We start from the raw sequence: 27,456 nt of genomic DNA on the forward strand, positions 1-27,456 counted from the left end.
GTCGACGGAAAAGCTGGCGCCGTCAATCATGGTACTGGCTGTCTTCCTCATTTTTTTTTGGTCCTGTTTTGCCATTTTGTGTAACCTGCTTTGAGCATTGCAAATTCAAACCACACGCCGTCTACTACCTGCAGGCCTAACTGGGCACCTTGCTCGTTTTATCTTTCCAATTTGTCTACTTTCCCTGCTTCTCAAAAAGCATTCTGCTTCATCTCTCCGGGTCTCTTGTCGCTGCTCTCATTTCTTTTCCAGTTAACCGGCCTTTTGTTGAACCATGCTCCCTGGATTTCAAGAAGCTCGTTGATGCGGAGATTCAGTCGACAAGGTGAACGTGCCGCTGTGCTTGCGTTGTTGTTGACAGGTTGCCCGTACTTTATGTCCATCATCAGACACCATTTCAGCTTTGGCAGGTTCCAACATGCATAGCGCATGGGTTGGCCGGTCCCAACACGCTCCTTTTTCCATCTCGAGCAGGCCATTGATACTCCACCTTGGCCTCGTAAGGAGAAAGCATCTCCCGCCCGTGCCTTTTTCCCCCCTGCCTCCACCGGCGGGCCCATCTCAGCCCTTCAGTCTCCATGTCTCCAGTCTCCAGGCACCTGGGATCGATCTGAGCACCTCCAAATCCCGAGAATCTGGGGCACTGTGGCAAGGCGTGGTATTGACGTCGTGCACGATACAAAGTACGAACCCGCACAACCGGCAAAATTCTGGCTCGTATCGAGACGATGGTGTGCAACTGGGCCTAAGCGTCCTCGCATGTACGACTTCTTCCACATGTTCCGCTTCAGTACCCATCGAGCAACCTTGCTGTTTTGGGAAGTCTGTGGTGTAAGTGTTGTGAAGCACAGTGCATACTACAGTGCATAGTATTTGCCACTGTATTTAGTAGTGATCTCAGATGTGGCTGTAATGCACCGCCACGGTTCTTGAAGCACACGATGCCACCAACGACGACCAGAACTCAGCTTAATTGATTGCTATGAGTTGATATCGTTTATAGACGTCTCTGGAATATCGGCACTGTCATAGCCAATGACATGTACTAGACTGTTGTAACTACGTCAGTAATACCATCGAGTGTATGTGCTCGTAGTACTTTGTATTTTTTTTGGTACCTTGACCGATGCAATTGGTTAGATGTACAGAGTTTTTCATCGCCAGCGACGCTCTATTCGTGTCTATTTACCGTCGCCCAAAAGAAATCAATGATCTGGGGTATGGGGTAATTTTCGCCTGGACCAGTTGCCATTACGTCGTTTTCGCTCATCCCAAGTCATGATGTGTATCAGAAGGCGGGGAGAGCGCTGGGGCAAGAAATAAGGGCAGCAATCCCGGATTAACCCCGGAAAAACCTTAAAATTTTAATTTTCCGGCGCCTTCTGCTTTTCTGCCGCGCATCCAACTTCGCTCCTGCCGGCACCCCGTTATCGCGTCGCCGACGACAACATTGACCGTCCACAGCATTGGCTCGGCACAATCCACCTTCTCCTCGTTTATTGGATCCGAACCACCGATATCTGTTCTCTCTAGCGCTGCACGTCCCCGGCATCCCAATCCGGCATCTCATCAGTTTCCGCGGCCGGCGCAAAAGGGACTGCTTCCGTCGCAATCCCGTCCTCCTCGCCTACCCCGACTCCACATCGTCGTACGTCCTTGTTTATCTTGTTTTATCCATCCTTTGTTGCTGTCTTCGGCGGCGCTTTGGATATCTGTTCGCATGACGGAACTTAGTGGCGGCAGCACCGCTGCCGTCCCCGAGGCTTCACCGCCTGTGGCGACCGTCGAGACGACGCCCCAACCTCTCGAGCCAGCTCCGACCCTCGACCCAGCTTCCGCACCAGCCTCCAACACTCCGGTTCTCTCCACAACAGATGCTCCTTCAAACACGGTAGACACAGAAAAAACAGAAGCATCAATAGCACCGGCAGCACCAGCACCAGCGGCTACAGCACCGGCAGTCTCCAATGCCTGCACCGGATCCATTGCGCCCGTCGAACCGTCTTCTGCGACACCACCGGTTGTATCGAAAGGATCCACTCCACCGGTACCGCCTGTTGCGCCTGTTTCTGCCTCTGCCTCTGCACCTGCTGCAACTGCTGCACCTGAGCCAGCTCCAGCTCCGTCGTTTAATGTCAAGACCGAGCCCACCAATGACAGCTTCGCTGCGGCGTCCACCGTACTCGGCGCGGGCTTGCTGGAGTCTCTTCAGAATGCAATTAAGCGGCCACGAGCCGACGAAGGCGACGATGGCAACCAAGGCAGCGAGGCCAAGAGGGCCAAGGTGGAGGTGCCTCCCGAAGCAGAAGCAACACCCGTTGCTGTTGCTGCACCATCCGCTGCACCGCCAGCGATGGACCTCGAAGCGATGCTCAAGTCTGCTCTTGGCTCCATGAACACCACACTGTCACCCACCCCAGCTCCTTCTGCACCAGCAGCTTCCGTCTCCCTCACTCCAGTAGCTCCTACACCCCCACCTCTCCCGAATCCTGCGGTGCCCGCTACTCCCGTCACGCCGGCCGTGCCCGCGACAGTGCCCATTCCAGCAGCTCCAAATCCCGCTCTTCCTGTGCCTTCCGCTCCAATCTCTTTAACGACCACGCCGGCTACTTCAACACCATCGCTTCCTGCTTCCTCTACAGCCATCAAGTCACCTCCACGACCACCGGCGGCGGCGCCGATCGTGTCAACACCAGCCGCGTCGAAGACGCCGGGACTCAGTGCCCCGACAAAAGATGTGGCAAGCTCAAGGAGGGATATCGCGTCTCCTGGTGGGGAGTCCAGGTTTGGCGCAAATCATATGGGCGCACCGTCACGAGAGTCGGCGAAGATGCGCTTTGCTCAAAATCCCACGTACATCAGTCGATCCATGGGCCTGCCATTGCTTGGTAGTTATGTACGTTTACCTCCACTTCTCTTTATCTCGGCACCCTATGCCTCTTGCCCTGTGGGCTTACTAACACAACCTTAGGCGGTGCAACTGTTGTACGCATTGAGCGAGAACCCCGGCCTGGACCCAACGCACGACGGTGAAGCGACAGAAACACGGCGTGTGTATAAGTTGCTGTGGTCAGCTTTCCGCAACACCAGAAAGCTGTTTTCCGAGACAGCCGCGATTCTGAGCACCGAGGACTTGGACATCAAAGAGGCCGGCGACCAGGAGACGATTCTGATGGCCAACATGGCCACGATCTCCGCGAGCATCTTTGAAGCTGACGACATCCCCCTCATCGAAGCGCACGACTACTTCCTCTCGACGTTCTTGCCCGAAGCCGACGCCCTCAACAAGGACCTGGCCACGCTCTTTCTCAGCCTCAAATATCGCACGCTGGCTGCCGAGCTGGTTCGGCTGCCTAACGAGGAGCAGCGGAGCGAGTTTCTCGAGCGCCTGTTCCCCGTTAACCTCGAAGAACAGTTGCAGAACATGCACGTCGACTCGCCGCTGACTGAGTACGAGAGAGAGTTTATGAAGGACATGATGGTGGCCAAAGAACGACTGCTCGAATCGGCAAAGACGGATGAATCAAGGCGTGCGTGTCTTTTTTTCTTTTCTTTTTTTTCTGAATTGTCATTCATCCCCAGTTTCGCTTGCCTTCTGGGACACTACTAACACACCGCAGAACAACTCCAGGAACAGTACACCCTCGACGGTTTCCGTGACGAGCTGAGCGCCTACCTACGTGCAAACGAAGATGTCGTTCTTCGCTACGCTGATTCCCACGGCATCGAGTTCCCATCCGACGACGATGGCAACGGTGACGGGTCCGACATTGCGGGCGACGATGTGGATTCGTCTGTTCTCAACGGGAAAGACTTCACCGCCATGGGCGACAGCATTGCCTCGATGTTGTCGGCTGCCATGGCGTCATCAGATGGGCTCACGGCAGCACCGTCGGCAGCCACGCAACAATCGGCAGCCCCTGCAGCCGCCAGTGGTGCCGGGCCGATGGTGATCGACTCCTCCAACGGCATGAACGCCCAACCTGCACTTGAGGCATCACCGATGGCGGAGGGTGTCAGCCGGCTCATCCAAGAAGCTGTGCGACGGTCGGCTGCCCGATCGACATCACAAACACCGGCCGCCCCCCCTCTGGCATCGACGCCGGCGGCCCTGTCCACGATCCCATCGGTACGCGCGCACACCGTCGCACCGCCGTCAAACGGACCGACGGCTCCTGCGCCCGCCTCGGCCGACGGCGCAATGGATCTAACGGGTCTGACGAAGCTCATCAAGGAGAAGCTGGGCCAAGACGCGCAGAACGCGCAGCCACAGCCTGCTCCCGCGCCGGCACTTGTTCCGACACCGGCCTACAACGTGCAGCAGACCCAGTCTCCTGTTGCCCAAGCCAATGGTAAGCCAACTTCTTGTCAGATCTCTCCGTGCGGCATCCGCAACTGCATGCAGTACATTATATCTGACTCTTCTGTTTTTCTAGCCGCCCTATCGAGTATGCAAAACACGTTTGCCAACAACCTGGCTATGTACAACCGCACTCCGTCCTTCCCGTTCCAGACGGTCCCGACGCCGCCACTGCCACCACCGCAACCGCCGGTGAGCAACATCAACGGCAACGGCAGCAGCGGGTCTCTGCCACCAAACCAGTCGTCACCGAGCTCCATCCTCTACCAGCAGGCCCGCCAAGCTGCTGCATCCAAGACGCAAGGCCACACACGGCGTGAAGGCTTGCATAGCACGCGGCGGCCATGGTCTCCCGACGAGGAACAGGCACTTATGGCGGGTCTTGATATGGTCAAGGGCCCCCATTGGTCTCAAATCCTCCAACTATTTGGCGCCAACGGTACGATATCGGATATTCTGAAAGATCGCAGCCAAGTGCAGCTCAAGGACAAGGCGCGCAACCTCAAGTTGTTCTTCCTCAAGGCCAATACGGAAATGCCGTACTACCTGAAGTGTGTGACCGGCGAGCTTAAAACGCGTGCTCCCAGCCAGGCCGCCCGTAAAGAGGCCGAAGAGCGGGCGCGGGCTACGAACAAGGAGGAGCAGGCACGCGTGCAGGGCATTATGACCCTTGCGGGCGGCCTACAAGACAACAAGAACCAGACTCCTGTCGCGTCTGTCCCGTCGCCGACGCCTGCAACGGCGCCTGCAACGGCACCTGTTCCTGCCCCTTCCCACGCTGCAACCCCTGTGAGAGCTGGCAGTGTCGTCCACAATAGCACAACCAACGGCAATCCGGCGGCCAACAGTAGCGCCCGACCAGCCACTGTTGCACCGAACGGCGCCACAAACAGTCCGGCTCGTGCTGGAGCTCCGCCGGCTATGCAGAGCATTGCCCCCAACCCGCAGACGAGCAACTTGCCTCCGCGGCTCGCCAGTGCAACGCAGCTTTCGCCGGCCGTCCAACAGCAGCTGCAACAACTCCAGCAGAGACAGTCCCAGCAGGCACAGCTGACCCCACGGCAGACTGCTGGAACAGCCACTGTTACGGCTGGGGGCGCCGGTGCTGGTAGTGCCGTGCCACAACGCGCTCCGGTGACAGCTGCCGATGTTGTAAATGCTGCCGCCCGTGGTGGCTTCCCGGCCACGGCACAGGCTCTCGCTGCGCAACAGACCAACGGATCCGTTGCCGACCGGCCACCGCTGACACCCGGCAACAAGCATCTTTCTTCTTTGTCGACCACATCCTCCTCGATTAAATCTGTTACCGCAGATCTCACGGCGGGCATGGCGGCGGCAATCAACAATGCCATCAACAACGCGGCGATAGCAGCGCGGCCGACCTCGACAATGTTAACTTCTGCACAGCGCCTGGCCGCCGGCCGACAGGTATCAACTAGTCCTAGCCGTTCTCCTGGCCCCCAGCATGCGCAGCAGCATCGGCCCATGCAGTCCTCACCCTCGCCGATTCGCAATCTGACGCCTCAGTCTCCGGCGGTTGCACAGGCTGCTCGGTCGGTGCAAGCAACAAAGCCCGCCGGCCAGCAGTCTCCTGCACCGGCGCACTCCACACCGTCTTCCAACACCACTGCGCAGTCCATTACATCTCCCTCAACTCCCCAGCCGCAATCTCATCCTTCTACGGCAGCTCCCGCAACGGTACCGGTGACGACATCGGCCGCACCGGCTACTACGCCATCGACGGTCACATCTGCAGCGGCAAAACCACTCACGGCGGAACCATCGATGGCACCAACTATTACCTCTGGAGTGGCGCCCGCAACGCCTTCTCAAGCGACATCCAAGACAACACCTCAGCAACCGGAGGATCGTCTTTGGATGCTTCAGCAACATGTTCACACCGATGGCCTCAAGGTTACGCCGTCCGCCTCTGCAGTGTCCGCTAACGGTGCTTCCGGTCTTGCCGTCAACAAAACTTCACCAACCCCGGCTCCTGCTCCCAACGCCGCGGCATCCGCCCCTGCCGCTACCAACTCGACACCTGTTCCCGCTGTAGCTTCTAATGCTACTCCCGCCACTGCTGTGAAGGCACCTACACCCATATCGCAGCAGCAGTTGCAACAGCAGAATCTAAAGCAGGAGCAACAGGAAGACGCCTCAGAAGAATCTGTCTTGCGTAGGCTGCTGGCCTCGCCTCCTAATTAGCGCGACTATAAAAGGCGTCCGCCAAAGGGGCACAAAATAGGTTCTGAAGGGGATACTTGAAAGACGCTGACTTTCGTCCTATCCCGTTGGCTACCACGCCTTTGTCGAGCCTTGTTATATCGTCTTTTCGCCTTTACTCTTGTTTTCCGGTTTGCACCCTGAGCCTCTCTGTCTTTACTACTATGTACTTTTTGGGTACCGTTTTCTTCGTTTCATGTATTATGTCTACTGATGATTATTTGGGGGGCTTTGCTGTTTTACTTTGTCCTCTATCTTGTTTACTATTCTTTTAGTCTTTTGATCGGCGTTGGTGTGGTTTATTCTGGCCTATGTTTTATTTTGGTTGTTGGCAGCGGCGACTGGAAAGGCGGTATCTGGAGAGGAGTTTCTTACTGAAAACACAGTATTGTGCACAATAGTTTTATGCTCGCAAACAAAGGGCAGTTATTTTGCTTAAGAAGACAATGTTAGATATCCCATAAAGCGTAATAAAAGCCGTCTTTTGCTCTTCATTATCTCTCTATTACCAGTATAAAGGTCAAAGTGCAAACTTTCCGTTGCAGTATGATACTAGCAATTGTTACATTCACCTGGCGACAGGTGAACCGTTTTGCTCGTGCAATCCAATTTTACCTTGCCAGGTGAACGACTGGTCTGACTGGCTTGACATACGACGAGCCATCATGCCATCATGCCGGGTGGCACTTTGCCGTCGGCAAACCAGGCAACGACGAAAGATCTTGTGATGGTCACATCAAATATTATCAAGTCACGCCGATGCAACACAGATCGTCCCCTTGACGCGTCCCAACGTGAAGGTAGCATCACGGCATGTGAATCCGGCGGATGTTCGGACGCTGTCCTTGGGGACGGACTGCTGGTTGGCGCCCGCCACTGCTGGGCCTGGAATGGTTCCTTGGTTTCTGCCACACTTTACGCGGACCCATCGCGGCGCTACCAAGAGAGACGCAAAAGATGGCTCGAACCCGTCCGATACGGCAGTCCTTGTTTACATTTGTCCAATGACTGGCCAGCTGGTCAGAATGTCAACAGTCCACGATTTGAGCGGGGAACGGCAGGCTCTGGCGGTGGATCTCCTCGTTTTTTGGTCCGAAGGAATTTAATGTTGCATTCCGACGAGTGACTCCCTCCTTGGACGTTTTCAACATGTCTGGATATGCGAGAAGGGGGGGTTGATATGGCTGGCGCCGGAAACTTGTCATCGAGGGGGAGTGGGCCAGCTACTGCTGCCTGGATGCAAGCGACCTGCACGAACAGTCACAAGGCTATGGGCAGCGACGGAAGAAAATCAAATGATACGTATAATTCACTTGTGCTGCTCGGGGGCCGTAAATATGACAAATTTAGTGCAATGTTTCGTATTTTAGTGTGGCAAGCCAACGAAGGCCGCCATTTTCGGTGTAAGTTGCCTTTGCGTCTATGAAGAAAGTGAACCAAAAAAGGGCACTCGATGACAGTGAGAATGGGCACAAAATTGGGTGTTGAAGGTTTTGTACCAATTTTCAACTTGACAATCATCCTGGGGGTATCCGTATAAAAGTTGTCCAAGCGATGGCGTTGGCCTTAGCTTTCCGCTGTGAAGAAATGCGACCTTTGAAGGCCCATAACCTATCTTCCGTGCTCCTCCTCTTATCTAATTGTATGTTCCCTTGACGTCCATGCTCTAGCAAAACAACCATCAGTACACAAATATGAAACAACGTCAGCGATGGACAGGTATTGTAATAGAAAAAAAAGAAAAAAAAAGAAGCATCCCTTTGCAGATGGTTGACATCTTATGGAGCAACATGACATGACGTGGTATCTCTCTTCGCCCCCTTGCCATCCTCCTAAACCGAATACATGAAAATGGTTGTGATGGTTGTTGTACATGCCTTCCCCTTAGTCTATAATCGAGGTTATAATGGTGAAAAATGCAAACCGAGACAAAAAAAAAAAAAAAAAAGACGCCGCTGTGTTCCAATTCTGCACCGTTTCTCCCCATCACATCCTACCCGTGCCCTTGTTACACTGTCGTTGTTGCACATTGCCGTTGTCGTCCTCGTCGTACAAACAGCAACGGCCTCTTGCGCTGCACCGAATGTAAAGAGTCTCACTCCGAAAATGGGGGATATGAGAAGCAAACGGGCGTTGTGAAATGGAAAAGCCGAAAAAGAAGCCACAAGAAAAGTCGGGTAAAAAATACAACAGTAAAACATGAAAAAAGGGCGTAAGCATAAGCTCCAGCGGTCCAAGCGGAATAAAAGTGCGACGCGTAGTTGCATGCGTAAACTGTGACAGGTATAAACAAACGTAGGACTATCAGTGTCGTCGTCACCGGCGCGAAAGGCGGGGATCGTAGCGGGGATCGCGGGCGGAAGGATACGCGTTGTAGTAGTTCGGGTCCTGGGCGGGGTCAAGGGTCATGTCGTTGAGAAGATGGACCGTGGGCCGCATGCCGTCCTTGTCCATTTCACCACGCGGCGACATGAGCCCAGAGGACGATGCTGGCGGTCCAGCATACTGATGTGCCGGGGGCGGCGCCGCATAGCCAGTATGCGTGTAGTAGCCGCCGTGTGGAGGACCGCCAGCAACGGTCACGACGCTGGGCGCCTGTGCTGAGCGGGGCACGCCCTTGTTGGGCGAGATGGGCGAGCGCTGGGGTGTCAATAAGCCAGCTGTTGCCAGAGCACTTGGGCCAGGGCCGTAGCCTTCGACATAGCTGCCACGGCGCGTTCGCAACGGCGGCGCCCGCATGCCGCCGCTCTCAGCACTAGTGCTGCTTCCGTTGCTACCGCTGCTGCCATTGCCACTGCTCCCGCTCTTGTGATGCTTCTGAGACGAGGAAGAGGCGGCCGAGGAGGCGGACGCGTTGCTGCCGACGAGGCCGTCGTCTTTGGGATCGAAGCGCTGCGAGAGGCGGGCCTTTTGGTCCTTGGCGGACTGGTGGTCGCTGCCGTTGTGGCGGCTGCTGCTGGAGCGCGACACCTTGGCCGTGCTCGTGCTGCTGCTGCTGCCAACCTTGGCGCGCGAGCTGTTGTGGCTGCTGCCACCGGAGCTGGTGCCACTGCCGGCATTGCTGCTGCTCTTGCTGGACGACGACGACGTCTTTCCCTCCTTGGCGTGTCTCGAGCTCGAAGACGCGGATTTGGTGTCCGCATGTCCCAAGTGGTCCGCGAGGTGGTGAGGGCTGGTGCCGGGTGTTCCATAGACAGGATTGTGCTGCACCTCGTTGAGGCGTGCGTTGGATTCGGCGAGCTGCATGTTGAGGTCATCGATGGTGTCTTCGAGCTTGTCAATGTACTTTTTGTTCTCTTCGTTCTCCTTGGACAGTGTCTTCTTCTCGCCTTCGAGTTTGTCATTGGCTTCAACTACGGCACGCCACTTGGCCTCGGCCTCCGCGAGCTTGTCTTCCAGTTCGTTGACCTGCTTCTTCCAGTCGTCGCTCTCCGCAAGCAGAGTGCGGCAGTGGTTCTGGAGGGAGGGAAGGTCGGTCCATTGGCGGCTGCTGGGTGTGTCGGTCGTCGAGCCGTGGCCCGAGTCACTCGTGTAGCGAGACGACACGGCGCTCGACGGCGGCGATTCGCGGAAGTTGACTCTCCTTCCAGACATCCTGACGGCTGTGGTCCGAAAGTGGGATGGTCCGGATCCTAAATATGGTGTGCCGCAAAGGCAAGCGTGGGTTGGTGGTGTGTCGTTGTGATCGAGTAGAAGCTCAGCTTGGTGGATGCGTATGTAGCCGCCTCTCGCTCTCTAGCTCTCTCTCAATCTTCCTCAGTCTCTCGTCCAACGGATGTGCGAGCTAGTTTAGGGCGTGCCCTTTCTCTGGGATTTGCTCCTTGCTGATCGTGTGCATGTACAGATGCGTCGTGCTGCACGTTTGTTTGGGGAATGGTGTGGTTTGTTTGTGCGCGGCGAAAAAAATGGCAACCACACTGAAAGATCGAGACGCAAGATGGCGTGGCTGTTACTGGATGGTCGGACAAACGCAGCGAGACAGATGGTTGGTGAGTGTAAGCAGAGAGAAAGAGAGTCTAAAAAATAATGAAAAAAAAAAGAGTGCAGCCAAGAGAGGAGAGGAAATATGCGGAACTAGAAGAAACTTGGTGGGAGAAAGGCAAGCTGTAAGCTGCAAAGATGCCCAAGGGTTTAAGAAGGTTTTCTATAGAATGAGAAAAAACATGTGTGGGGGAAGCATGCAGGGAGCGAGAGGAAGAGAAACGAAAGTGAGTAGAAAAAGAAAAAGGCGGATTGTAAGAAGCGTGTATAATTGGACAGACGGACAACAACTGGCCAGCGCAACTCGACGGAGGGTTTGGCCGGTTATGCACGAAAAAGGCGACAACAGTAGTGAGAACTCGAATATTTTTGCAGTACTGATGGTCCGTACTCCACGCACTCAAAACACTCTCGAGGTCCCAATAAGGACAGGACGAAGGTGAGCAAGAAATGTACGAGGGCCAGGGCCAGGGGAAATGGTAAATTGGGCGCCGAATAGTGCGCAGTTGGGCTGTGCAGACGCGGCAAGGCTGCGAAAGGATAAAGTGGTTGGGCTCCAACGTATAAGACAGGGATTGAGCCTAATGCGGCGAAGAAAAATAAATCGGTATTATTAGGAGACCAGGGGAGCCCCTTTTCTGGGTCTTTTGGACCGAAAGTGAGGATGAAAGAGAAAAGAAAGGCGTGTACAAAGAAAGAAGATGAGAAAGGGCGACGATAGTATAAATTTGGTTTGAAGCAGTAAATGAAGTAAACGAGTCGAGCGAGAGATAAAAGGTTGTTGAGACGGAAAACCGCCAGGCAGACGAGTCACTCGGAGAACAAGCGGACAAGCGACAAGCTCGCAGGAGCAAAGAGCGGCGCCTTTGTATTTCTTTCTTCCGGAAGAAGAAGTTTGGTTGTAAGTGATGGAGAAACGAAGCCGGGGTGGGGGGGTGCGGGAACAATTGCGCGAGTGTGGATGAGGTGTGGGCGAAGCCAGGACAGGACAGCCTGCTCGGAAAGGAAAAAAAGGCGACTGGATAACGGCAGACAAAGTGTTGCGAGTCGACTGTCCAGGGTGTGGTGGGCTTTGAGGGAAGAGGAAGGGCCGGGATGCCGCGCAGGAGTGTAGGCAACCCGCAGGGAACTGGGAGGGCCCGCGACAGGGATGGGCGGTGGGACAGATAGGCGTTATGGTGGCTGCGATGTGTTGGGATTTGTGCTGTCCCACTGTGCTCTTGAGTCGAGACCGTCAACAGCTCAAACGACCGTCGACGACAGGTGAGGGAGAGAAACGAAGCAATAACGGTCGAAGCCACAACGCCGGCTGCTGCTGCCTTTTATCTGGTCCGATTCGACCAGAAACGGCTTGCTGTTTGCGAGCACCCGGCAGACCAGACGTGTTCCAACTACCGTTTGCCTTGTGAGGTCGGTCCTGGCCAGGCTCACAACGGCGTACGGGGCGAAGCAAGAGCCTTGACCAGGGGGCTGTCCATCGCTTCTTATTAATCTGTGTTGCTGTGCTTCAGAGGGCATTGCTGCCCCTCCGTGTTCACTGCGTCGAAGATCAGAGCCCCGTCACGCTTGGCTCCTGGCGCCAGTTTCGCGTGTCTGCCTGGACGGTGTGCCTTCGGACGGCCAGGAAATGGTTGGTTCCTGGGGAAGCAGAGAGGGAAGAGGGTGTGAAGCACCATCGGCTGCCTTGGGGGAAATGGGCGTGGTGAACCTATCACAGCACGCGCACATGGCGGAGCATCCCAGTTCTCAAGCCAGAGTCGCTTCGGTGTCGTCTCCTCCTCGATCGCCTTTTTTTCCTCGAAATTTCCTATTCAGGGCTGCCCGTTCGCCTTTGGTTGATGAGCCCCGTCATCCTCCACCTTCTCCTTTCCATGTCCTCTGTAACTCATCTCAGCGAACTCGGCCTGTAGCCTGGCCAGACCGTCTCGCATTTCATGCGAAAAACTGTGCAGTGCCGCTATTACTGACTCTGCATGTCGTCCTCCGTAGGATTACAGAGTTGAGTGTCTGGTTTTGTTCGCGCGTCTTCTTGTGACAAAAAGCCTCTAGGCTGTTGACTCTTTGCCTTTCTCTCTCCTTCTCTTGGTTTCGGCAACCCCTGTCGCGTCCGTGCACGTCTCGTTCCATTCTGCGTTCTTTTTCTTCTTTTCCTTTTTTTTGCCTGTCAACCAAGACAACCCTTTGTTGTGACAAGATGGCAGGCCTTGGATCTATCAGCCGTTCACATTGTAAGATATCGTTTGCGGGCGTGTTTGTCGCGCGTTCGGCTTTCTCTGTCGCAGTCTTCTTTCTTTTCTTTTTGTGGGCGTTCCTCGTTGTTGGTACCGCAGCCCCTGTTTTGTTTTTGCGCATCTCCGCATGTCTCTCTTTTTCTCCCCCTCGGTAATTTGATCATCGTTCATTCCCTTACGCACTCTGCACGCACCCTTTGCTCCTTCCTGGAGCTTCTGCTGTGTTCTTTCTTCTTCCCTTTTCCGTCACCTTTTTTGTGTCTTTCTTTCTCTCCTTCCCTCTTTGCTCCCTTGCAGAAGAAAGAGAACAGGTACTTCGTTCTTTCCTTATTGCGCAGAGCGCTTTCTCCGCCCTTGTAACCAAATCTGCGTAATTTGTGGGACGCGGCTTCCTCGTTCCCTAAAACTTCCGTAGCATCGTACCTTCCTTTCGACAATTCGTACATATTTTGGCAGGAACAGGATTGTTGGTCGAACTGTCCTTGTCTTGGATTGGCGTGCAAGGGACCGTCCCGAAGGTACAGGACCAACCAACGGTGGACGGGCACCAATTTGGCGCAAAGTGTGGAGGGGTAGACTTAAGGCTTAACGAAGTATTGACACTTGTTCGTCGCCCGGCGTAGCTGCGAAGGTACACCAGACAGGGCTGAGACGTTACTTGTGTTGCTTGCTATTTTGTGTCTGCATTTCTGTACCCCGTCTTGGGCAAACCGTTTTGCGCGCGTCGCACCTGCCCGCCTCGCACTACTCCGTCCACCGGGACCCAGCGAGGGAGGAAGCTTGCTGCCATGCCCCCACTTGCCAATTCAGGAGTGTAAGTGAATGACAGAGTACGACCGTCTATTCGCGCCGCACACGCCATTCAATTAAAGAAGGAGCGATGCAACAAGAACAGCATCACCGCTGATTACGACGCTCTCTTGCTAGCATTGTATCGACAAGGAGGAGCTGAAATAAACGGCTTTAGCCAACACAAACTCGCTTCCCCTTCGTTGCACCTTCACTTTCATGCACCTATTTTAAGAATTCAGCGCAGCGACTTGCATGTGAGATGGGGAAGGTGCGAACGACCTCTTGTTGCCATATGAATACAGGCACAATGATGCGAACTCCGAAAGAGGAAGGAACGGTACGCTGGGCAACAATGTGAGATGCAAGAGCGTGCAAGTACCACATCACCCCAAGAGACTAAGCGGACAAAGTCCACGGCAAAATGCAAATTAAACGTGCGATCTCTCATCAACATCGTGTGCGTTTGTTCGGCTCCCACTCTGCGACTCGTGCCGCGATTTCGCCTTTCTCTTCCGCGTGTCCAAGAACGGGAAAGTGTCTCGGGGTTCATTTGCTATCGGACCTGCCCTTCCCAACCCGCAATTCACCCGCAATTCAACGTTTCTATGTGACAAAAGTCGACTATGACATTTACCGAGATGTCGCCATATGCTACGATTGCCTCCGCGGTTCTTTGATGCCGTCGTATGGCCATCCGAACTTGGTGTGCACTGGTAGCCGTCTGCCAAACAGGTGGGGTCTTGTCCTATTTACTTTCATGACATTGTTCGATCCCTATTTTCCTAGAGGCGATCCGGAAGCACTACTTCTTCTTATGCAATGCTGCTTGGCTGTTTGTACAGGACCGCGGGGTTCTCATTCGTTATCGTGGCTCAAACTAGGACTTCAACGGTGCTGGTGATGTGCAGGAGGATGCTGGCTGCCGTTTGACACCAAAAGCCCAGCACGACTGACGAGACGATGGTGACGATGCACAGTAATTGTTGACACTGAATTGAGGGCTTGTTCATTGATATAGACTCTGACGAAATTCAAATTGTCTCGGACCGTTGTTACGTGTTGAATAGCCGCATATTGTCTTCGTTGCCACGATAAAGCCACCAAAATTGTTCGCCATAAGACAGACCATGGCGTCAATTCATCGGTACTCCAACTCTAGTCTTAACAATGCCCGAACTTGACTACTTCTACTAATTCTGACCATGGATGATTGTGGTTCGGGACTTATTGTGGCTAGAGTTTCTGTTTTTGGACATCAACAATACTGTCAACTTGGCAACCAAAAAGGGTCAAACGACACACTTAGCCGCATATTTAGGCCGCAGAATTTACTTCCAGTAATCATGACTTGAACAATCATAAAATCATTTTAGATTCGGTCACGTATTATATCGAGACATTTACACTCCTGACAATGGGTGCGTTGAATTTTTCAAACCGACAAAATATTGCTTGCTTTGGTGATCTATCTGGTTGCAGAATAAGAGTGATACATGAATAGTGAAGTTTTCTGCTTGTGACAACACAAGTGGAAATGCAATTAGAATAAAAAGCTTGAACAAGAATACAGTACATCTAGACCTAAAAAGCGAAAGTGGTAGGCTGTGCCTGTGAGGAGCGAGTCATGAACTGAGATACGACACAGCTCCAGCGTTGACAGACAAAAATGTTGCAAAAAAAGCAAACATTTCAGGAGACGATCCAGACTCCGTAAAAATCCAACCAAATTGAAAGCGTCAAATTCGAACCCCCAATAACTGTTTCCTCGCCTGCCGTAGTGTTGTCTCGTTTGTGTCGTCTAACGTTGTGTTCTGTTAAAGTAGTCGATTGTCTGTTGTTTCTGGTCGTTTCTGGAGTTGCCCATATGTTGGTGCTGTCTATGTACCGTTGCCGGTGGTGTTGTTGTTCTATCGTTGTTTCTGCATCTCGAATGTCGTCGTTCTGTTTCTGTCTTGCTGTTGTCGTTCGGTGGATGTCATAGTATTGAGCAGTCCGTCTTCGGTGCCACTCAATACTTGGACCGCCGGGAGGACCGTGGCTTGTAGCCGTACTCAAAATCCTTTTGCGTTCGGCGCCCCGCCTCGTCTTTGTAGTACATGCTCCCCCGGGGTTTGGTCGCCGCTGCCGCCGAGGCGTAGGTGTAGGTGTAGGTGTCACCCGCGGCCGTGACCCGAGGCGAGGTGCCGCGCGCATCCGAGATGGGCCGGCCATAGCGGTCATGGCGCTGGTGGTAGTCATAGTTGTTTTCACCGCCGTAGCGGTCGTAGCGGCGATCCCAGTCATACTGCCGGCCGTTGTAGGTCTCGTCGTCCCACCGGACCGACTTTCTGGCCGTGGACGGCTTCTTGTCGCGGCTAGATGAATAGCGGCGATATGACCGCTCATGGTCGTAGGCGTCCCGAGCTAGTGTGTAGTAGGGCTTGGGATAGGAGGAGGTGTATGTGGGCTCGTATGACTTGCGAGCCGAGGCACCGTAGCCGGCGTATCCCGCAGAACTGCCGTAGTTTCCACTGTATGGAGGGTACAGAGAACTGACTGGCCGGTTGTAGTAGGGTTTGCTGTAAACAAAGGGCTCATTGTAGACTGAGACCCGTGATTTGAGGCTGTAGGGAGCTGCTGTGGGAGCCTCATAGATGGCCCGGTAGGGCTTGCTTGAGTAGACGCGGCTTGAGGTTCTGTCGCGGGATGCGGCGAAGGTCGACCACATCGAGGAGGGAAGGGCCCAGCGCGACATAATGGTGGTTTGAGAGATTGAAAATGGAGATGGGCGACCAAAATTTGCTTGGAGAAGCAGGCATAAACCAAGTGAACAACTTGATTGTAAGTAGGACTGGGATGCCGAGCGTGATGAAGCTGAGATTCGAGGCAATGTCGGTTCTTGTTGACGCTTCTTTTAGGCGATGGAAAGGTAGCTGTGGAAGACTGTTGTTGGGTTGAGATATATTTGTATCAATCGAGGAAGAGGACGACGAGGTGAATGAAGTCGCGTCTTATAGATTCGATAGACACAAAGAAGGACCGAAGACGGAGGAGGTATATGGTATCTTTTGTCTTGTTATTGGGATGATGAGTGTGTTTTGGATATCCCTTGGCTGATCGTTTGCCCTCGAAACGAAGTGAAGCACGACGGGAGAGAAAGGGGTGTTGATAGGGGGCGAGGGACAATGAAGTGAAGTTGTCTTTGAAGTGAAGCACAACGAGGGAGCTATTCCGGGCACTTGGATGCTGCCACCCTTTGTTCCGTGCCGAGCTGTGTTGTGAGGCGATGTTGCTATTTGCGAAATTTAGAGAGCCGATCTTTCTTTGTGCTCCTGATGTGCAGCAGCAGGATTGTTTGTTTTCTTCCTGGTCGTCGGGCTGATGATTTCGCTCTCCTTTCTTTGTAAATCTTCCTGCTCTGTTAGTTTCTTTCAAGCGACATAACAATTGGCTTGTCCATGCCTCATGGCCTGGTAACGAATACTCACTGTTCTTGTCGTTCTCAGCTGTCGATTGTAGCGATCTCACGAGGGAGAGACAGAATGTAAACAATGGCCTCGTCGAAACGATGCAAGGGGTTGATATTTAGACAAAGACGACAAAGAGGCGCTGCGTTTGCAAAATGGAAATCTTTCATGGGCGACGGCTCCTTTTATATTTTTCTACTACTACCATTTACGACGCCTCTGTGTCATTGCCTGTCTACAATTGTTCGCCTTTCCTCCACCGACGTTGACGACAAGGCCTCCAGTAGGAGCACGAGCGGAGGACGACGAGGCCACTGAATCAAAGGCGACACAAGCTTGATGTAGCACAGCCTTATTCGTTGACTAAACCAAGGGTCTTTAGTCACGAGGCTGGCCAATAAAACAGGTCACTGGAAGAGACATCCGCAAACGTCCGCAAACTGTCGAATCAAAGCCTCAATAAAACGGCCGACGGTCAACAGGCCCGCGGCCACTGAAACCCAGGTTGACTGCTGGGCATACGGCGGTAGTGCTCTAAAAGCGCCAGGCGACGCAGATGCAGGGCTCTGTAGCAACGAGCATGCACTAAAGTAATTATTAGTTGCGTTTGTGTCGTCGCCGATGCATTTCGTTGACGAGTAAGGTGTTCCATAGAGGAAGGATGAAGACAAAGTATGACTAAGCGGTGAACTGAACTAGACCCTCACTAAATGCGGCCCGCTCTTACCGCGACCGTGCACTAAGTAAACCCTGCGATGCGATTCCTCAACTCCGGTGATTTTGATTTTCTTTCAATTGACTTGACATGTAACGCGTCCATGTGGGCAAAGTGTAACACTATTGTTAGGCTCAATTTGACAACGAAACTGGAAAGCGATAGGGATTATGTCCTTCTATGATCGCATCTCAGACCGTATACGGATGTTTCTCATGCTGCAGCATGACCTACTTTAATTGTATGAGTTGAAGACAGAGGCCGTCAATTAGAAGCTTTCGGGGCACTACCCTCAGCCGACGCCTTATTTCCACCACGTCTGTTGCGGTGGCCGCCGCCGCCGCCGCCGCCGCCACCAACACCACCACCGTTGGCACCGTTGGCACCTCCGCCGCCACCTTCTTTCCCATCGCCGTCGTCACCTCCTCCTCCTCCGCGCTTGCGTCCGCCCCGACGGCGAGGTGGCCGTTTGCTATCGGCGCCGGCAGAGTCCGCACCGCCCACTGCACTTCCAGTGACGGACACCTGATCCGACGTGGAAGCAGTAGCGGCAGCAGCTGCTGCGGCAGGCGTATCGCCGGCGGCAGCCGATGACTGGTTGGCGGCTTTCTTGGCAGGCGGCCCCTGATCGCCTCCCTTTTCACCGCCGCCGCCACCACCACCACCACTGCCGCCGCTCTTTTTCGCGTCGCGGTCTTTCCGCTCCAGCACTTGTACAGTGGCCTGCGCAATCGCGATGGGCGATGCGGCCATGGCCCGCGCAAGACTGGCCGGTTCGGCAAAGTCGACAAAGGCGAATCCCTTGCGGCGGTCAATCTCGACAAAGGTCACGGCGCCGAACCCGAGCATGGCTTCTTTGAGCAATCCCTCGGTCACGCCCTGCGACGGATTTGCGTGCTTGACAAAAGCCCGCGTGGGACCGGGCGACGCCGATGGTCCACCCGTTCCGGACTGTGCCGGTTGCGGCTTGGCGCCACCGTCTTTCTTGTTTCTGACCCGTCCACCTTCACCACCACCCGCCTTGCCTCCCTTCTCTTTGGTCTCAGATTTGCTGCCACTGCCAGCCTTGGTCGCGGCCGGAGAAGACGTCGCTGTCCCTGCAGCTGCCGCAGGGGAAGGTACATTCGTATTTGCAGTCGTGGATGGTGCTGTTGTTGTAGTATCGTCTTTCTTTTTCAAGAGAATTTTCGTAGGTGTTGGTGCGGGAGGCGCTGTATTGTCAGACCCTTTGTCCGCATTAGAGCCACCCCGTCCCTTGCCTGACTCGTTCTTCTTGCTTCTCGACCCGCGAGCGGACCGCTCGTCGCGTGACCCGCCTTTTGCATTTCCAGAAGCTTGTGCAGAAGCCTCTGTGGCTGTGGCTGTCTTCGAGGCCGATGCAGTTGTATTTGAGGAGGCGGCGCCTGGCGCAGTGGTCCCGTCGTCCTTATGTCCCTTGCCGTCCCCTTTACCAGTGGTAGCTCCGCTGGGTTTTGAGTCGGCTTCAGTTTGCGCCGTGGCCTGCGCAGCAGCAGCGGCACGCGCTCGTCTGTGAGCGTTACCCGGACTGAGGCCAAGGTCGCGCTGTAGGATGCGGGCAGCAGCCAGAATGCCCGCACGGCGGCTTCTGGGTGCCTCGTCGCGTGCTGCCGCGGCGGCGGCCAGCGCATTGTTGGCGGCCGTAGACGGCGTCGGGCCACTAGGCGCGGCCGATGCACTTCCGGCTTTCTTTGTTAGAATCTTTAATGTGCCGCCCTTGGACCGGCCGGACCGGCTCTCCCGTTCCTTGCGGTCGCCACGCCCACTGCCGGCACCGGCACTATCCTTATCTTTGGAGCCGCGACCCTTCTTGGTTGAATCGTCACCTGCCGCACCCTTGCCCTTGCCGTCGCGCTTAGCGGCCTTGGCCAGGGCCGCCTCCTTGCTCTTGTTGGCCTTCTTTTCGCGCAAAAAGTCAATGAGGGGTGTGGACTGGGCATTGCTCTTCGATTTGCCGTCGTCGTCGCCGCCACCTGCGGCGGACGGGTCGCTGTTATCTGCAGCCGACGCGCCGTCCTTGCCACCAGCCGCAGCAGCTGGGTTGGCCAGGGCCTCTAAGAAAGCCATGAATTCCGGGTCCTGGTCAATAGTGCCTTGCCGGCTATCCACACGGCGCTTTCCGCTGGGCACCTTTTTGTACAAGGAGAACTCGGCCGACGGGGGACCAATAAAGGTCGACGCTTCCCGGTTGTCGAACCATGAGGCCGTGCGCACGGCGTCGGATAGGGCGTTGAGGTGCTGCCGGTCAAGGACGTGGACGGTTGCGTAGGCGGGGCTGGAGGGCTTGGAATGACTAGTCTGGTAAGTAAATCGACACTTTACTTGCGCTGTAACAAGACGGCACCGGGATCCAATACGTACTCGTTGGACACCTTGCCGGCATGGAAGGAAAGCCAGCCAATCTTGCCGTTGCCTTCTTTCCACTCGTCTCCCAGGATGGACTGAAACTCGTCCTTGGTCAGACCGGGGGGAAGGCGACGGATCACCACCTTCTCGCCCTCCTGCACCGGTTTGGTTTTTGCGGGCTTGCCAGCATCGTCGGCCGGTAAGATTGTTGTCGTTGCCACTGCTTCCGTGGCTGTAGGTTGTGATGCTGTCGTGGCTGCTGTCTTGCTGGCGGCCACGGGCTGTGTGCCGTTCGCCTTGCGCGACAGCACCTGGGGCGCCGACATTTGGGGACGGGGCTGCTCACGGTCGTGATAGCAGCATATGTGGCGAGCACGGGGGTCCGTGTAGGTTGCGTTGTCAAGCTCTCATATATTGGCGTAGGAACTGGAACGAGACGGGAGGTGCAAATGCTGTGAAAATATCGTGAGCCGGTGAATGAAGCATGACGTTCTCCGAAAGGCTCGAAATAGCAGGATCCGGCCGCTACGACGACCGAGCTGGGCAGGAGCTGTTCACTGCGAAAATTGGCCATTGTTAGTTACGTGCTCTTGCCGCAAGTGGCCTAAATTGACGTATTGAGCAGGCTGAGTGGAGCCCAGCGCCTACTACCTATCAGAGCGGATCAACTGATTCGCCGACAGCCTCCCCCCCCCTAACTCTCTTCAGGGTACTGACAGGGAAGGCACGAGGACGAGTCCGTCTGCCCGTGTTTCGGCCAGGCCTGACCACGAGCCAGAGCAACGCTCAGCGCTAGCGCGGTAGGCACTTCAGCGCTCAAGATAGCCAGCAAAACGAGCAATCTTAGGCCCGAAAGTGGCAATGCCTTTGCGGGTTTCCACTTCTTTCATCAACAAACAGCATATCGACGACAACGCCGTATAGAGCCCTAATTTAAAGAACGACTGGCTGCGGACGGCAATTAGTTTTATTTACACAAAGACGACGAGACTCAGAATACTTGTATCTTGGACGGCTACCTTCCTGTTGTACCGCTGCAGGCCCCTATCATTCCTCAAGGGTACGGTGTTTGTAATCGATTCAGACATCACGACGAAACGTTGACGATATTGACAGCCATCGAGAGGCGCGGACCGCGGCGACCCATACGGAACTGGATCCACGACACTTCTTTTTGATACCCTGAACACCACACATATCATGGCCGACGTTCCACGACCAGGGCCGGCGAAGCTGACTGCGGGCGCGGGCCTGGACGAGTGGCTCGAGGAGGCGAAACAGTGCCACTACCTACCCGAGGCCGTCATGAAGCAGCTCTGCGAGATGGTGAAGGAAGTGCTGATGGAGGGTGAGTGTTGAAGTGTTGAAGCAGGTACAGTGTGCCTTTGGTCGTGGGAGATGGTAAATGCTGACGGACGCCGCGCAGAGTCAAACATCCAGCCTGTTTCAACGCCGGTGACGATCTGTGGCGACATTCACGGCCAATTCTACGATCTATTGGAGCTGTTCCGCGTAGCGGGTGGCATGCCGGGCGAGACAGACGTGCAGGCACCTAGGACGATGACTGCCGTGATCACCTCGGAGGACATTGAGCCACCAACGGAGATCCGCAACCCGCGGCTACGGAGGAAACTGCACGCGGGCCTGATTGGCGGTGGCGACGACGCGGCATTCGACGACGACGGCGAAGGCAGCAGCGGTGGCGAGGCAGAGGGAGCGGAAGGCGTCGCATCAGCATCCGCATCAGCGGCGGCGGGGGATGCAATCGATGCGGCCAACGGCGGCGATGCGGACAACAGCCGCACAGGCAACACGACTGAGGGCGCATCGAGCACGTCGCAGTCGGCCGACTCGCGCTTTGTGTTTTTGGGCGACTTTGTCGACCGCGGCTACTTCAGTCTCGAGACGTTTACGCTGCTCATGTGCCTCAAGGCCAAGTACCCGGACCGCATTGTGCTGGTCCGCGGCAACCACGAGTCGCGCCAGATTACGCAAGTGTATGGTTTCTACGAAGAGTGCCAGCAAAAGTACGGCAACGCGTCGGTATGGAAGGCGTGCTGCCAGGTCTTTGATTTCCTTGTGCTGGCGGCCATTGTGGACGGTACGGTGCTGTGTGTGCACGGCGGTCTGTCGCCGGAGATCCGCACCATTGACCAGATCCGTGTTGTCGCGCGTGCCCAGGAGATCCCGCACGAAGGCGCATTTTGCGACCTCGTGTGGAGTGACCCGGAGGATATTGAGGCGTGGGCGGTCAGTCCGCGCGGTGCTGGCTGGTTGTTTGGCGACAAGGTGGCGCACGAGTTCAACCACGTCAACGGGCTCAAGACAATTGCGCGTGCGCACCAGCTGGTCAATGAGGGATACAAGGTGGGTTCAGTCCTTCTGTGACTTGTCTCTGTGTGGGTATACATCTGCCGAAAAATATGGCACCTTGCTAACATTGACTCTAGTTCCACTTCGCCGAAAAGTCCGTTGTTACCGTCTGGTCAGCACCTAACTACTGTTATCGGTGTGGTAATGTTGCGTCCATCATGACGGTCGACAACAACCTGGAGTCCAAGTTCCGTATTTTCTCGGCCGTACCCGACGAGTTCCGCCACACGCCTTTTAACCGTAGGGGGCCGAGCGACTACTTTTTGTAGGCGGTCTTTTGGGCCGGAGCGAGTCTTACACCGTGCATCTTGACGTTTCTTCCTTGGTTTTCTTTCGTCCCGTTCTCTTCCTGTATGTTTGCGTGGGCGGGCGCTGGTCTGCATCTGTATTGTTTACCGTCTTGTGTCTGCTGGGTTCATCCTCTCACCGGGGGCCCTTTTGCATACGAAATATCATGTTTCTATTATCCACGAGAACGCTGTTTATACGTCTTTATATCCAATCGCAACTGTAAAAAAGAATTACTCCCTGGGCACTCTCCTATCTCCTCCTCCCGTCCACGCCAACATCCTATATGCTGCTACGTCTGCGTCCGCGCTTTCCGGAACATTGTCGGCACATTGTTCCAGACAATGGCCAGCGCCTCCCGCGCCCGCCGTGCCTCCTCCTCGGCCTCCTCTTTGGCTGCGAGCTCCTCGTGGTACTTGAAGTGCTCAATGTCTTCGGGGTGCGTCAGGTCCTCGATCTTTGTGTTCTCGTCGTGGTACTTCTCCCAGTGGTGGATCTCGTACTCGTACTCGTCGTCGCCGTGGTGGCCGGGGCCCGTGCCGAGGTCTGGCAGCGTCTTGCCGTCCTCGATGAATCCCTTGCACCACTCGGACCGGCTGATGCGGCCGTCGCCGTCCGTGTCAAAGAGTGCCAGCACGGCGGGTGCCACGGCCGCGCGCTTTTCGGGCGCCAGGCCGTCGTTGGATGCGTCGTTGAGGCCGTAGGTCCGCTCGATCTCGGAGGGCGTCCAGAAGCTGTCGCCGTCAAAATCGTGCAGCGTGAAGAAGGAGTCGCCGTCAAAGTCGGCAATGTGGTGTTCCTCTGCCCGAGGGATACAGTAGTTAGTCATTTTGTTTCCTTTTATCGCCGCGCATCTTTTGTTGACATTGACTCACCTGCCATGTGCCTTGTGATCCAGTCTGCGTCTTCGCCAACCTCGGGCTTTTTGCTGGGAGAGTGGTCGCCGTGCGCCATGGCCACGGCCAGAAAGCCTGCCGCCGCAAGAAGTCGCAATGGTAGCATCGTGGGCGGGATTGTGTGATGTTGTTGATGCTGGGAAACAAATGCACTCATAAATTGACCAGGTGGAAAGACGTAACGGCGGCCCCCCTTTTCCTTAGCACGTTGCCATTAGTGTTGCCTTTGCTTATCGACAGCCTGTATCGACTTCCGTATTGGGCGAGCTGTTTGGGTGTAGGACAGCGCTGGATGGTGGGCATTTAGTGCAATAGAGCTCTGTCGATTGGGCCAATCTAGGGGACCTCCCACGCTACGTCATAGCGCGACGCGCTGAATGGACGCTGGAACACGTCCCTGAACATGCCAAGCGTGAAAAGGCGCGCATGGAGCAAAATGGTGGCCAGCAGACGAGATCAAGCCTTAACGACGTACCGCCTTAACACGCTCAACCACTCCTCCATACACCACCCAAGATGAACCGATCAGCTGAGCCTGCTCTTCGGTCGCTGCTGCCGACGCATAATGGCCCGTTCCCGCCCCAGCTGACGGACCTCGCCGGCTCGCTGCTCGCCCAGTCGCGGCATCGCGCCAGCACGCTCAAGGCCGACGAGGAGATTGCGCGGTCCTATGCGTGCGCGCACATTGCATGCGATCGGTGGGTGAAGCAGAGCCACACCCAAGTTGCGATCCAAGACATGGCCTGGAGTACTGACACGTCGTAGCCTCAAGACGAGCCTCAACTTGCCTCCGATCGAGCCGCGTCCCCCCATTCAGCCGCGGCTCTACAAGCGCTTATATACACACCTCAACACGATCCTGGCACCAGCTCCGGGTGTGCGCGCAGCAGCGTCGAGTACACGAATCGATCCGGGCCACAGTCTACGATCGCCAGCACCGAGCGTGGCCAGTACACCTAGGCGGGTCGCATCGACAACCACAAATCAGGTCAACACGGCTTCAAAGTCTGCCGCGGGACAGGCGACGCCACGAAAGAGTGTACGGCCTGCTGCAGCCGCGTCCCAGTTTCCGCCGTGGGTGCGGCCGACCGTGCGCTTCATCTGCCACGAGCTGGGCCACCCGCAGCTGGCACCGACCATCGCTGCCGGCTTGGCTGCCATTCACCGTGACGTGGCCATTGAAGCCAAAGAGAAGCAGAACCGGCCACGCAAGGGCCTTGAACGTGATGACGAAGAAGAAGAAGAAGATGATGATGACGACGACGACGACGACGATGAAGAAGACATGACAGAGTGGCTCGAAGACAGCCTGACGGCTCTTGTGGCGGCACTCTACCTCTACTGCATGACCTCGTGGCGCGAGCACACAGGCACACAGCCCGGCGGCGCCGGTCGTAGTGGCCTGGAGGAGCGGCAGTTCCAGCTCGACGAAAAGGCGATCCTGGGCGCGTTTGACAAGGTGCGCGGCGTGGTGGGCACGCGGGACGACAGCGCCTGGGAAGGCTGGCAGGACCTGCAGAAACGCACGTTCCGCGACGCGCTGGTCGTTGTGTCCAAGCACCAGTGGCTGCAGAGCGACTGGTACCAGGACATTGCTAACCTGCACGTGGCTACCAGCGGCGGCGATGGCGATGCCGAGGGCGACGGTGCCGTCGGCGATGAGGAGGGCAGGGACGTTGAGGGTGACGATGGAGACTACGGTGGCGTCAGCATTCCGACCACGGTGTGGCGGGCCGACAGCATGTTCCAGACGCGGTATGATTTCCTGAGCGAGGCCAAGCAGCAGGAATTTGAGGCATGGCGGAAGGGCATGCTGGAGGAGATATCTGGTCTGCAACAGGCACAAGACCAGCCGCAGCCGATGGAGGTGGACTCGTAGGGAAGGATACAGGACACGGGCGAAAGTGATGAGATAATACATGCCGGAAACAAAAATTATGAGAAATGATCATTGTTGTTTTACGTATTCAATATATATTGCTTGCAATTTTCCGTTTTTGCTCCTTTGAGCAGAACGCCTTATATCCCGAGCCTCTCTTCTGTGCCTCTACTTCAGCAGCGGCTTGACGCTGTTGACCACGTCGACCACGCTCTTCTGCAGAGGGATCCAGTCAATGCCCAGCAACTTCTGCGTCTCCGAGTTGTCATACTGGAAGTGTTCCTCGGGCTCCTCGCTGAGCTTGACGCCTGACAGCTGCTCGCTGTATTCGGGGAAGTTCTTGTGCAGAATCTGGTAGATTTGGTTGTTCGTGTAGAAACCCTGCGTGCAGAACAGCCGGCGGCCGCCCACCTCGGGCTTCTCGAGACCGGCCAGGACATGCGCCTTGGCCACGTCTCGCACGTCCACCCAGATCCGGATCGGGCCCTGGCTCGTCACGGCACCAGCCGCCTTCCACTTGCCGGTGATCGCATCAACGAACCGCTCGTTGCTCGTGTTGATGCCGGACACGTCGTCGAGGTGGTGCACAATCGGGCCGAACACCATGGGCGGGTTGACCGTCACCAGGTCGTAGTTGGGCTTGTTGTCGCGCACATAGTCCCACGCGGCCTTCTCGGCCAGCTTTTTGGAGGCGCGGTAGCCCCTGCCAGGGTTCGCGCCGACGTCCGCGAGCGTGATGGGGCACCACGACTTTTCCGTGTACGTGTGGTTCGGGTCGCCCACCGTGTTGTCGTCGACAATGGCCGCAAACGACGACGTCACCACCACGCGGCGCACCTGCGGCGCCGACTTTTGGATAGCCTTCAAGACGCTCGTCGTGCCCATAACGGCCGGGTTGATCAGATCCTTGACGGGGTCGGTGATGCGGAAGTGGAAGGGCGAGGCCGTGTGCAGGACCACCTCAATGCCGGGCACCTGGACCACCTTGTCAAAGGCATCGGCTTGCGTCAGGTCCGGCGTCAGCTCAATCTGCAGGCGGTCCTTGCCGAGCTCGGGGTGTGCCTCGTAGATCTTGGCGGCCTTGGCCTGGGTGCGGACGGTTGTGACAACCGAGTGGCCCTTGGCGAGGAGCTGCTCGACGATGTGGGCGGCGATGAAGCCGGAGCCGCCTGGTAGTGCGTGTTAGTATTGGTAGTAGCTAGAGGGAGGCCACATTGTGTAAAAAGCAAATCTGACAGGGGCCGCATAATCTCACCAGTCACAAGAACTTTGGTCATGGCTACGACGGAACGTGTCAGCACTTAGTGTTGTGAAGGCTGGCTGTCAAATAGCGGGGCCGATATCAGAAGAGGCTCAAGCGGGTGGACAAGAAGTTGAGACTGAAGAATTTGGATCGGTATGTTAATATGACGGTGTTCTGTGACGATGTTTGTGACGATGTCTGACGATGCCTGGAGCTATAGGATCAAGTAGCAATTGGAAACGGCGTCGTCTCTACTTATACTTTTTCTACAGGCAGGAAGTCCCAAGTCCCAAGTCCCAATTCCCGGGCAAGAGCTGCGGTCTTTAGCTTCTTAATTACGGAAAGCTCGATCGAGGCTGCTCCTTCTATCGGCGGCAACTTGCTGGTCCTTTGTCTTGCCCCGCCTTCCCGATGGTCGCCGTGGGCAGGAAGCACCTGTCAGGTTGACGCCAGTGGCTTCGTAGTCTAGAACAGGAAGGGCCCGGATCCGGTCCTGCCAAATCGAGCGGTTTGCGCAATTGGTGTGCAAAGCAAGTGAATGACGACAGACATCTGCTACCAAACGGGTCACGGAGTATTACTTGGCTCTGGCGGCATGGCTGGACGTAAGGCTCGCTCCTTCCTGCCGTGCAGCTGCTTAAGACATCGGCAGCAGTGTTCCGGAC

At 55.6% G+C, this 27,456-nt stretch overlaps 8 protein-coding genes across 8 annotated transcripts; 3 read left to right on the plus strand and 5 right to left on the minus strand.

Moving 5' to 3' along the window:
- Positions 1 to 1,720: 1,720 nt before the first annotated feature.
- SPBR_04035 (uncharacterized protein) lies at positions 1,721 to 6,565 on the plus strand (the record flags this gene model as incomplete). The annotated part of the gene is made up of 4 exons (XM_040762319.1): positions 1,721 to 2,896; positions 2,972 to 3,530; positions 3,621 to 4,352; positions 4,437 to 6,565. The coding sequence occupies 4 exons, from the start codon at positions 1,721 to 1,723 to the stop codon at positions 6,563 to 6,565; spliced, it is 4,596 nt and encodes a 1,531-aa protein (XP_040621544.1).
- Positions 6,566 to 8,899: 2,334 nt separating this feature from the next.
- On the minus strand, positions 8,900 to 10,177 carry SPBR_04276 (uncharacterized protein; the record flags this gene model as incomplete). Its single annotated transcript, XM_040762559.1, has 1 exon — positions 8,900 to 10,177. The coding sequence occupies one exon, from the start codon at positions 10,175 to 10,177 to the stop codon at positions 8,900 to 8,902; it is 1,278 nt and encodes a 425-aa protein (XP_040621545.1).
- A 5,418-nt stretch (positions 10,178 to 15,595) lies between these two features.
- SPBR_04432 (uncharacterized protein) lies at positions 15,596 to 16,321 on the minus strand (the record flags this gene model as incomplete). Its single annotated transcript, XM_040762715.1, has 1 exon — positions 15,596 to 16,321. The coding sequence occupies one exon, from the start codon at positions 16,319 to 16,321 to the stop codon at positions 15,596 to 15,598; it is 726 nt and encodes a 241-aa protein (XP_040621546.1).
- Positions 16,322 to 18,012: 1,691 nt separating this feature from the next.
- Positions 18,013 to 20,438, minus strand: SPBR_04111 (uncharacterized protein; the record flags this gene model as incomplete). Its single annotated transcript, XM_040762394.1, has 2 exons — positions 18,013 to 20,041; positions 20,128 to 20,438. 2 exons carry the CDS (start codon positions 20,436 to 20,438, stop codon positions 18,013 to 18,015), a joined length of 2,340 nt encoding a protein of 779 aa, XP_040621547.1.
- An 874-nt stretch (positions 20,439 to 21,312) lies between these two features.
- On the plus strand, positions 21,313 to 22,754 carry SPBR_04243 (serine/threonineeeee-protein phosphatase PP1-1; the record flags this gene model as incomplete). Its single annotated transcript, XM_040762526.1, has 3 exons — positions 21,313 to 21,460; positions 21,539 to 22,479; positions 22,563 to 22,754. 3 exons carry the CDS (start codon positions 21,313 to 21,315, stop codon positions 22,752 to 22,754), a joined length of 1,281 nt encoding a protein of 426 aa, XP_040621548.1.
- Positions 22,755 to 23,065: 311 nt separating this feature from the next.
- SPBR_04435 (uncharacterized protein) lies at positions 23,066 to 23,775 on the minus strand (the record flags this gene model as incomplete). Its single annotated transcript, XM_040762718.1, has 2 exons — positions 23,066 to 23,574; positions 23,649 to 23,775. 2 exons carry the CDS (start codon positions 23,773 to 23,775, stop codon positions 23,066 to 23,068), a joined length of 636 nt encoding a protein of 211 aa, XP_040621549.1.
- A 410-nt stretch (positions 23,776 to 24,185) lies between these two features.
- On the plus strand, positions 24,186 to 25,548 carry SPBR_04256 (uncharacterized protein; the record flags this gene model as incomplete). Its single annotated transcript, XM_040762539.1, has 2 exons — positions 24,186 to 24,367; positions 24,435 to 25,548. The coding sequence occupies 2 exons, from the start codon at positions 24,186 to 24,188 to the stop codon at positions 25,546 to 25,548; spliced, it is 1,296 nt and encodes a 431-aa protein (XP_040621550.1).
- Positions 25,549 to 25,716: 168 nt separating this feature from the next.
- SPBR_04312 (uncharacterized protein) lies at positions 25,717 to 26,825 on the minus strand (the record flags this gene model as incomplete). Its single annotated transcript, XM_040762595.1, has 2 exons — positions 25,717 to 26,717; positions 26,804 to 26,825. 2 exons carry the CDS (start codon positions 26,823 to 26,825, stop codon positions 25,717 to 25,719), a joined length of 1,023 nt encoding a protein of 340 aa, XP_040621551.1.
- Between the last annotated feature and the right edge of the window lie 631 nt (positions 26,826 to 27,456).

This window comes from Sporothrix brasiliensis (genome assembly GCF_000820605.1).
Source record: "Sporothrix brasiliensis 5110 chromosome Unknown Cont16, whole genome shotgun sequence".
Taxonomy (NCBI): domain Eukaryota; kingdom Fungi; phylum Ascomycota; class Sordariomycetes; order Ophiostomatales; family Ophiostomataceae; genus Sporothrix; species Sporothrix brasiliensis.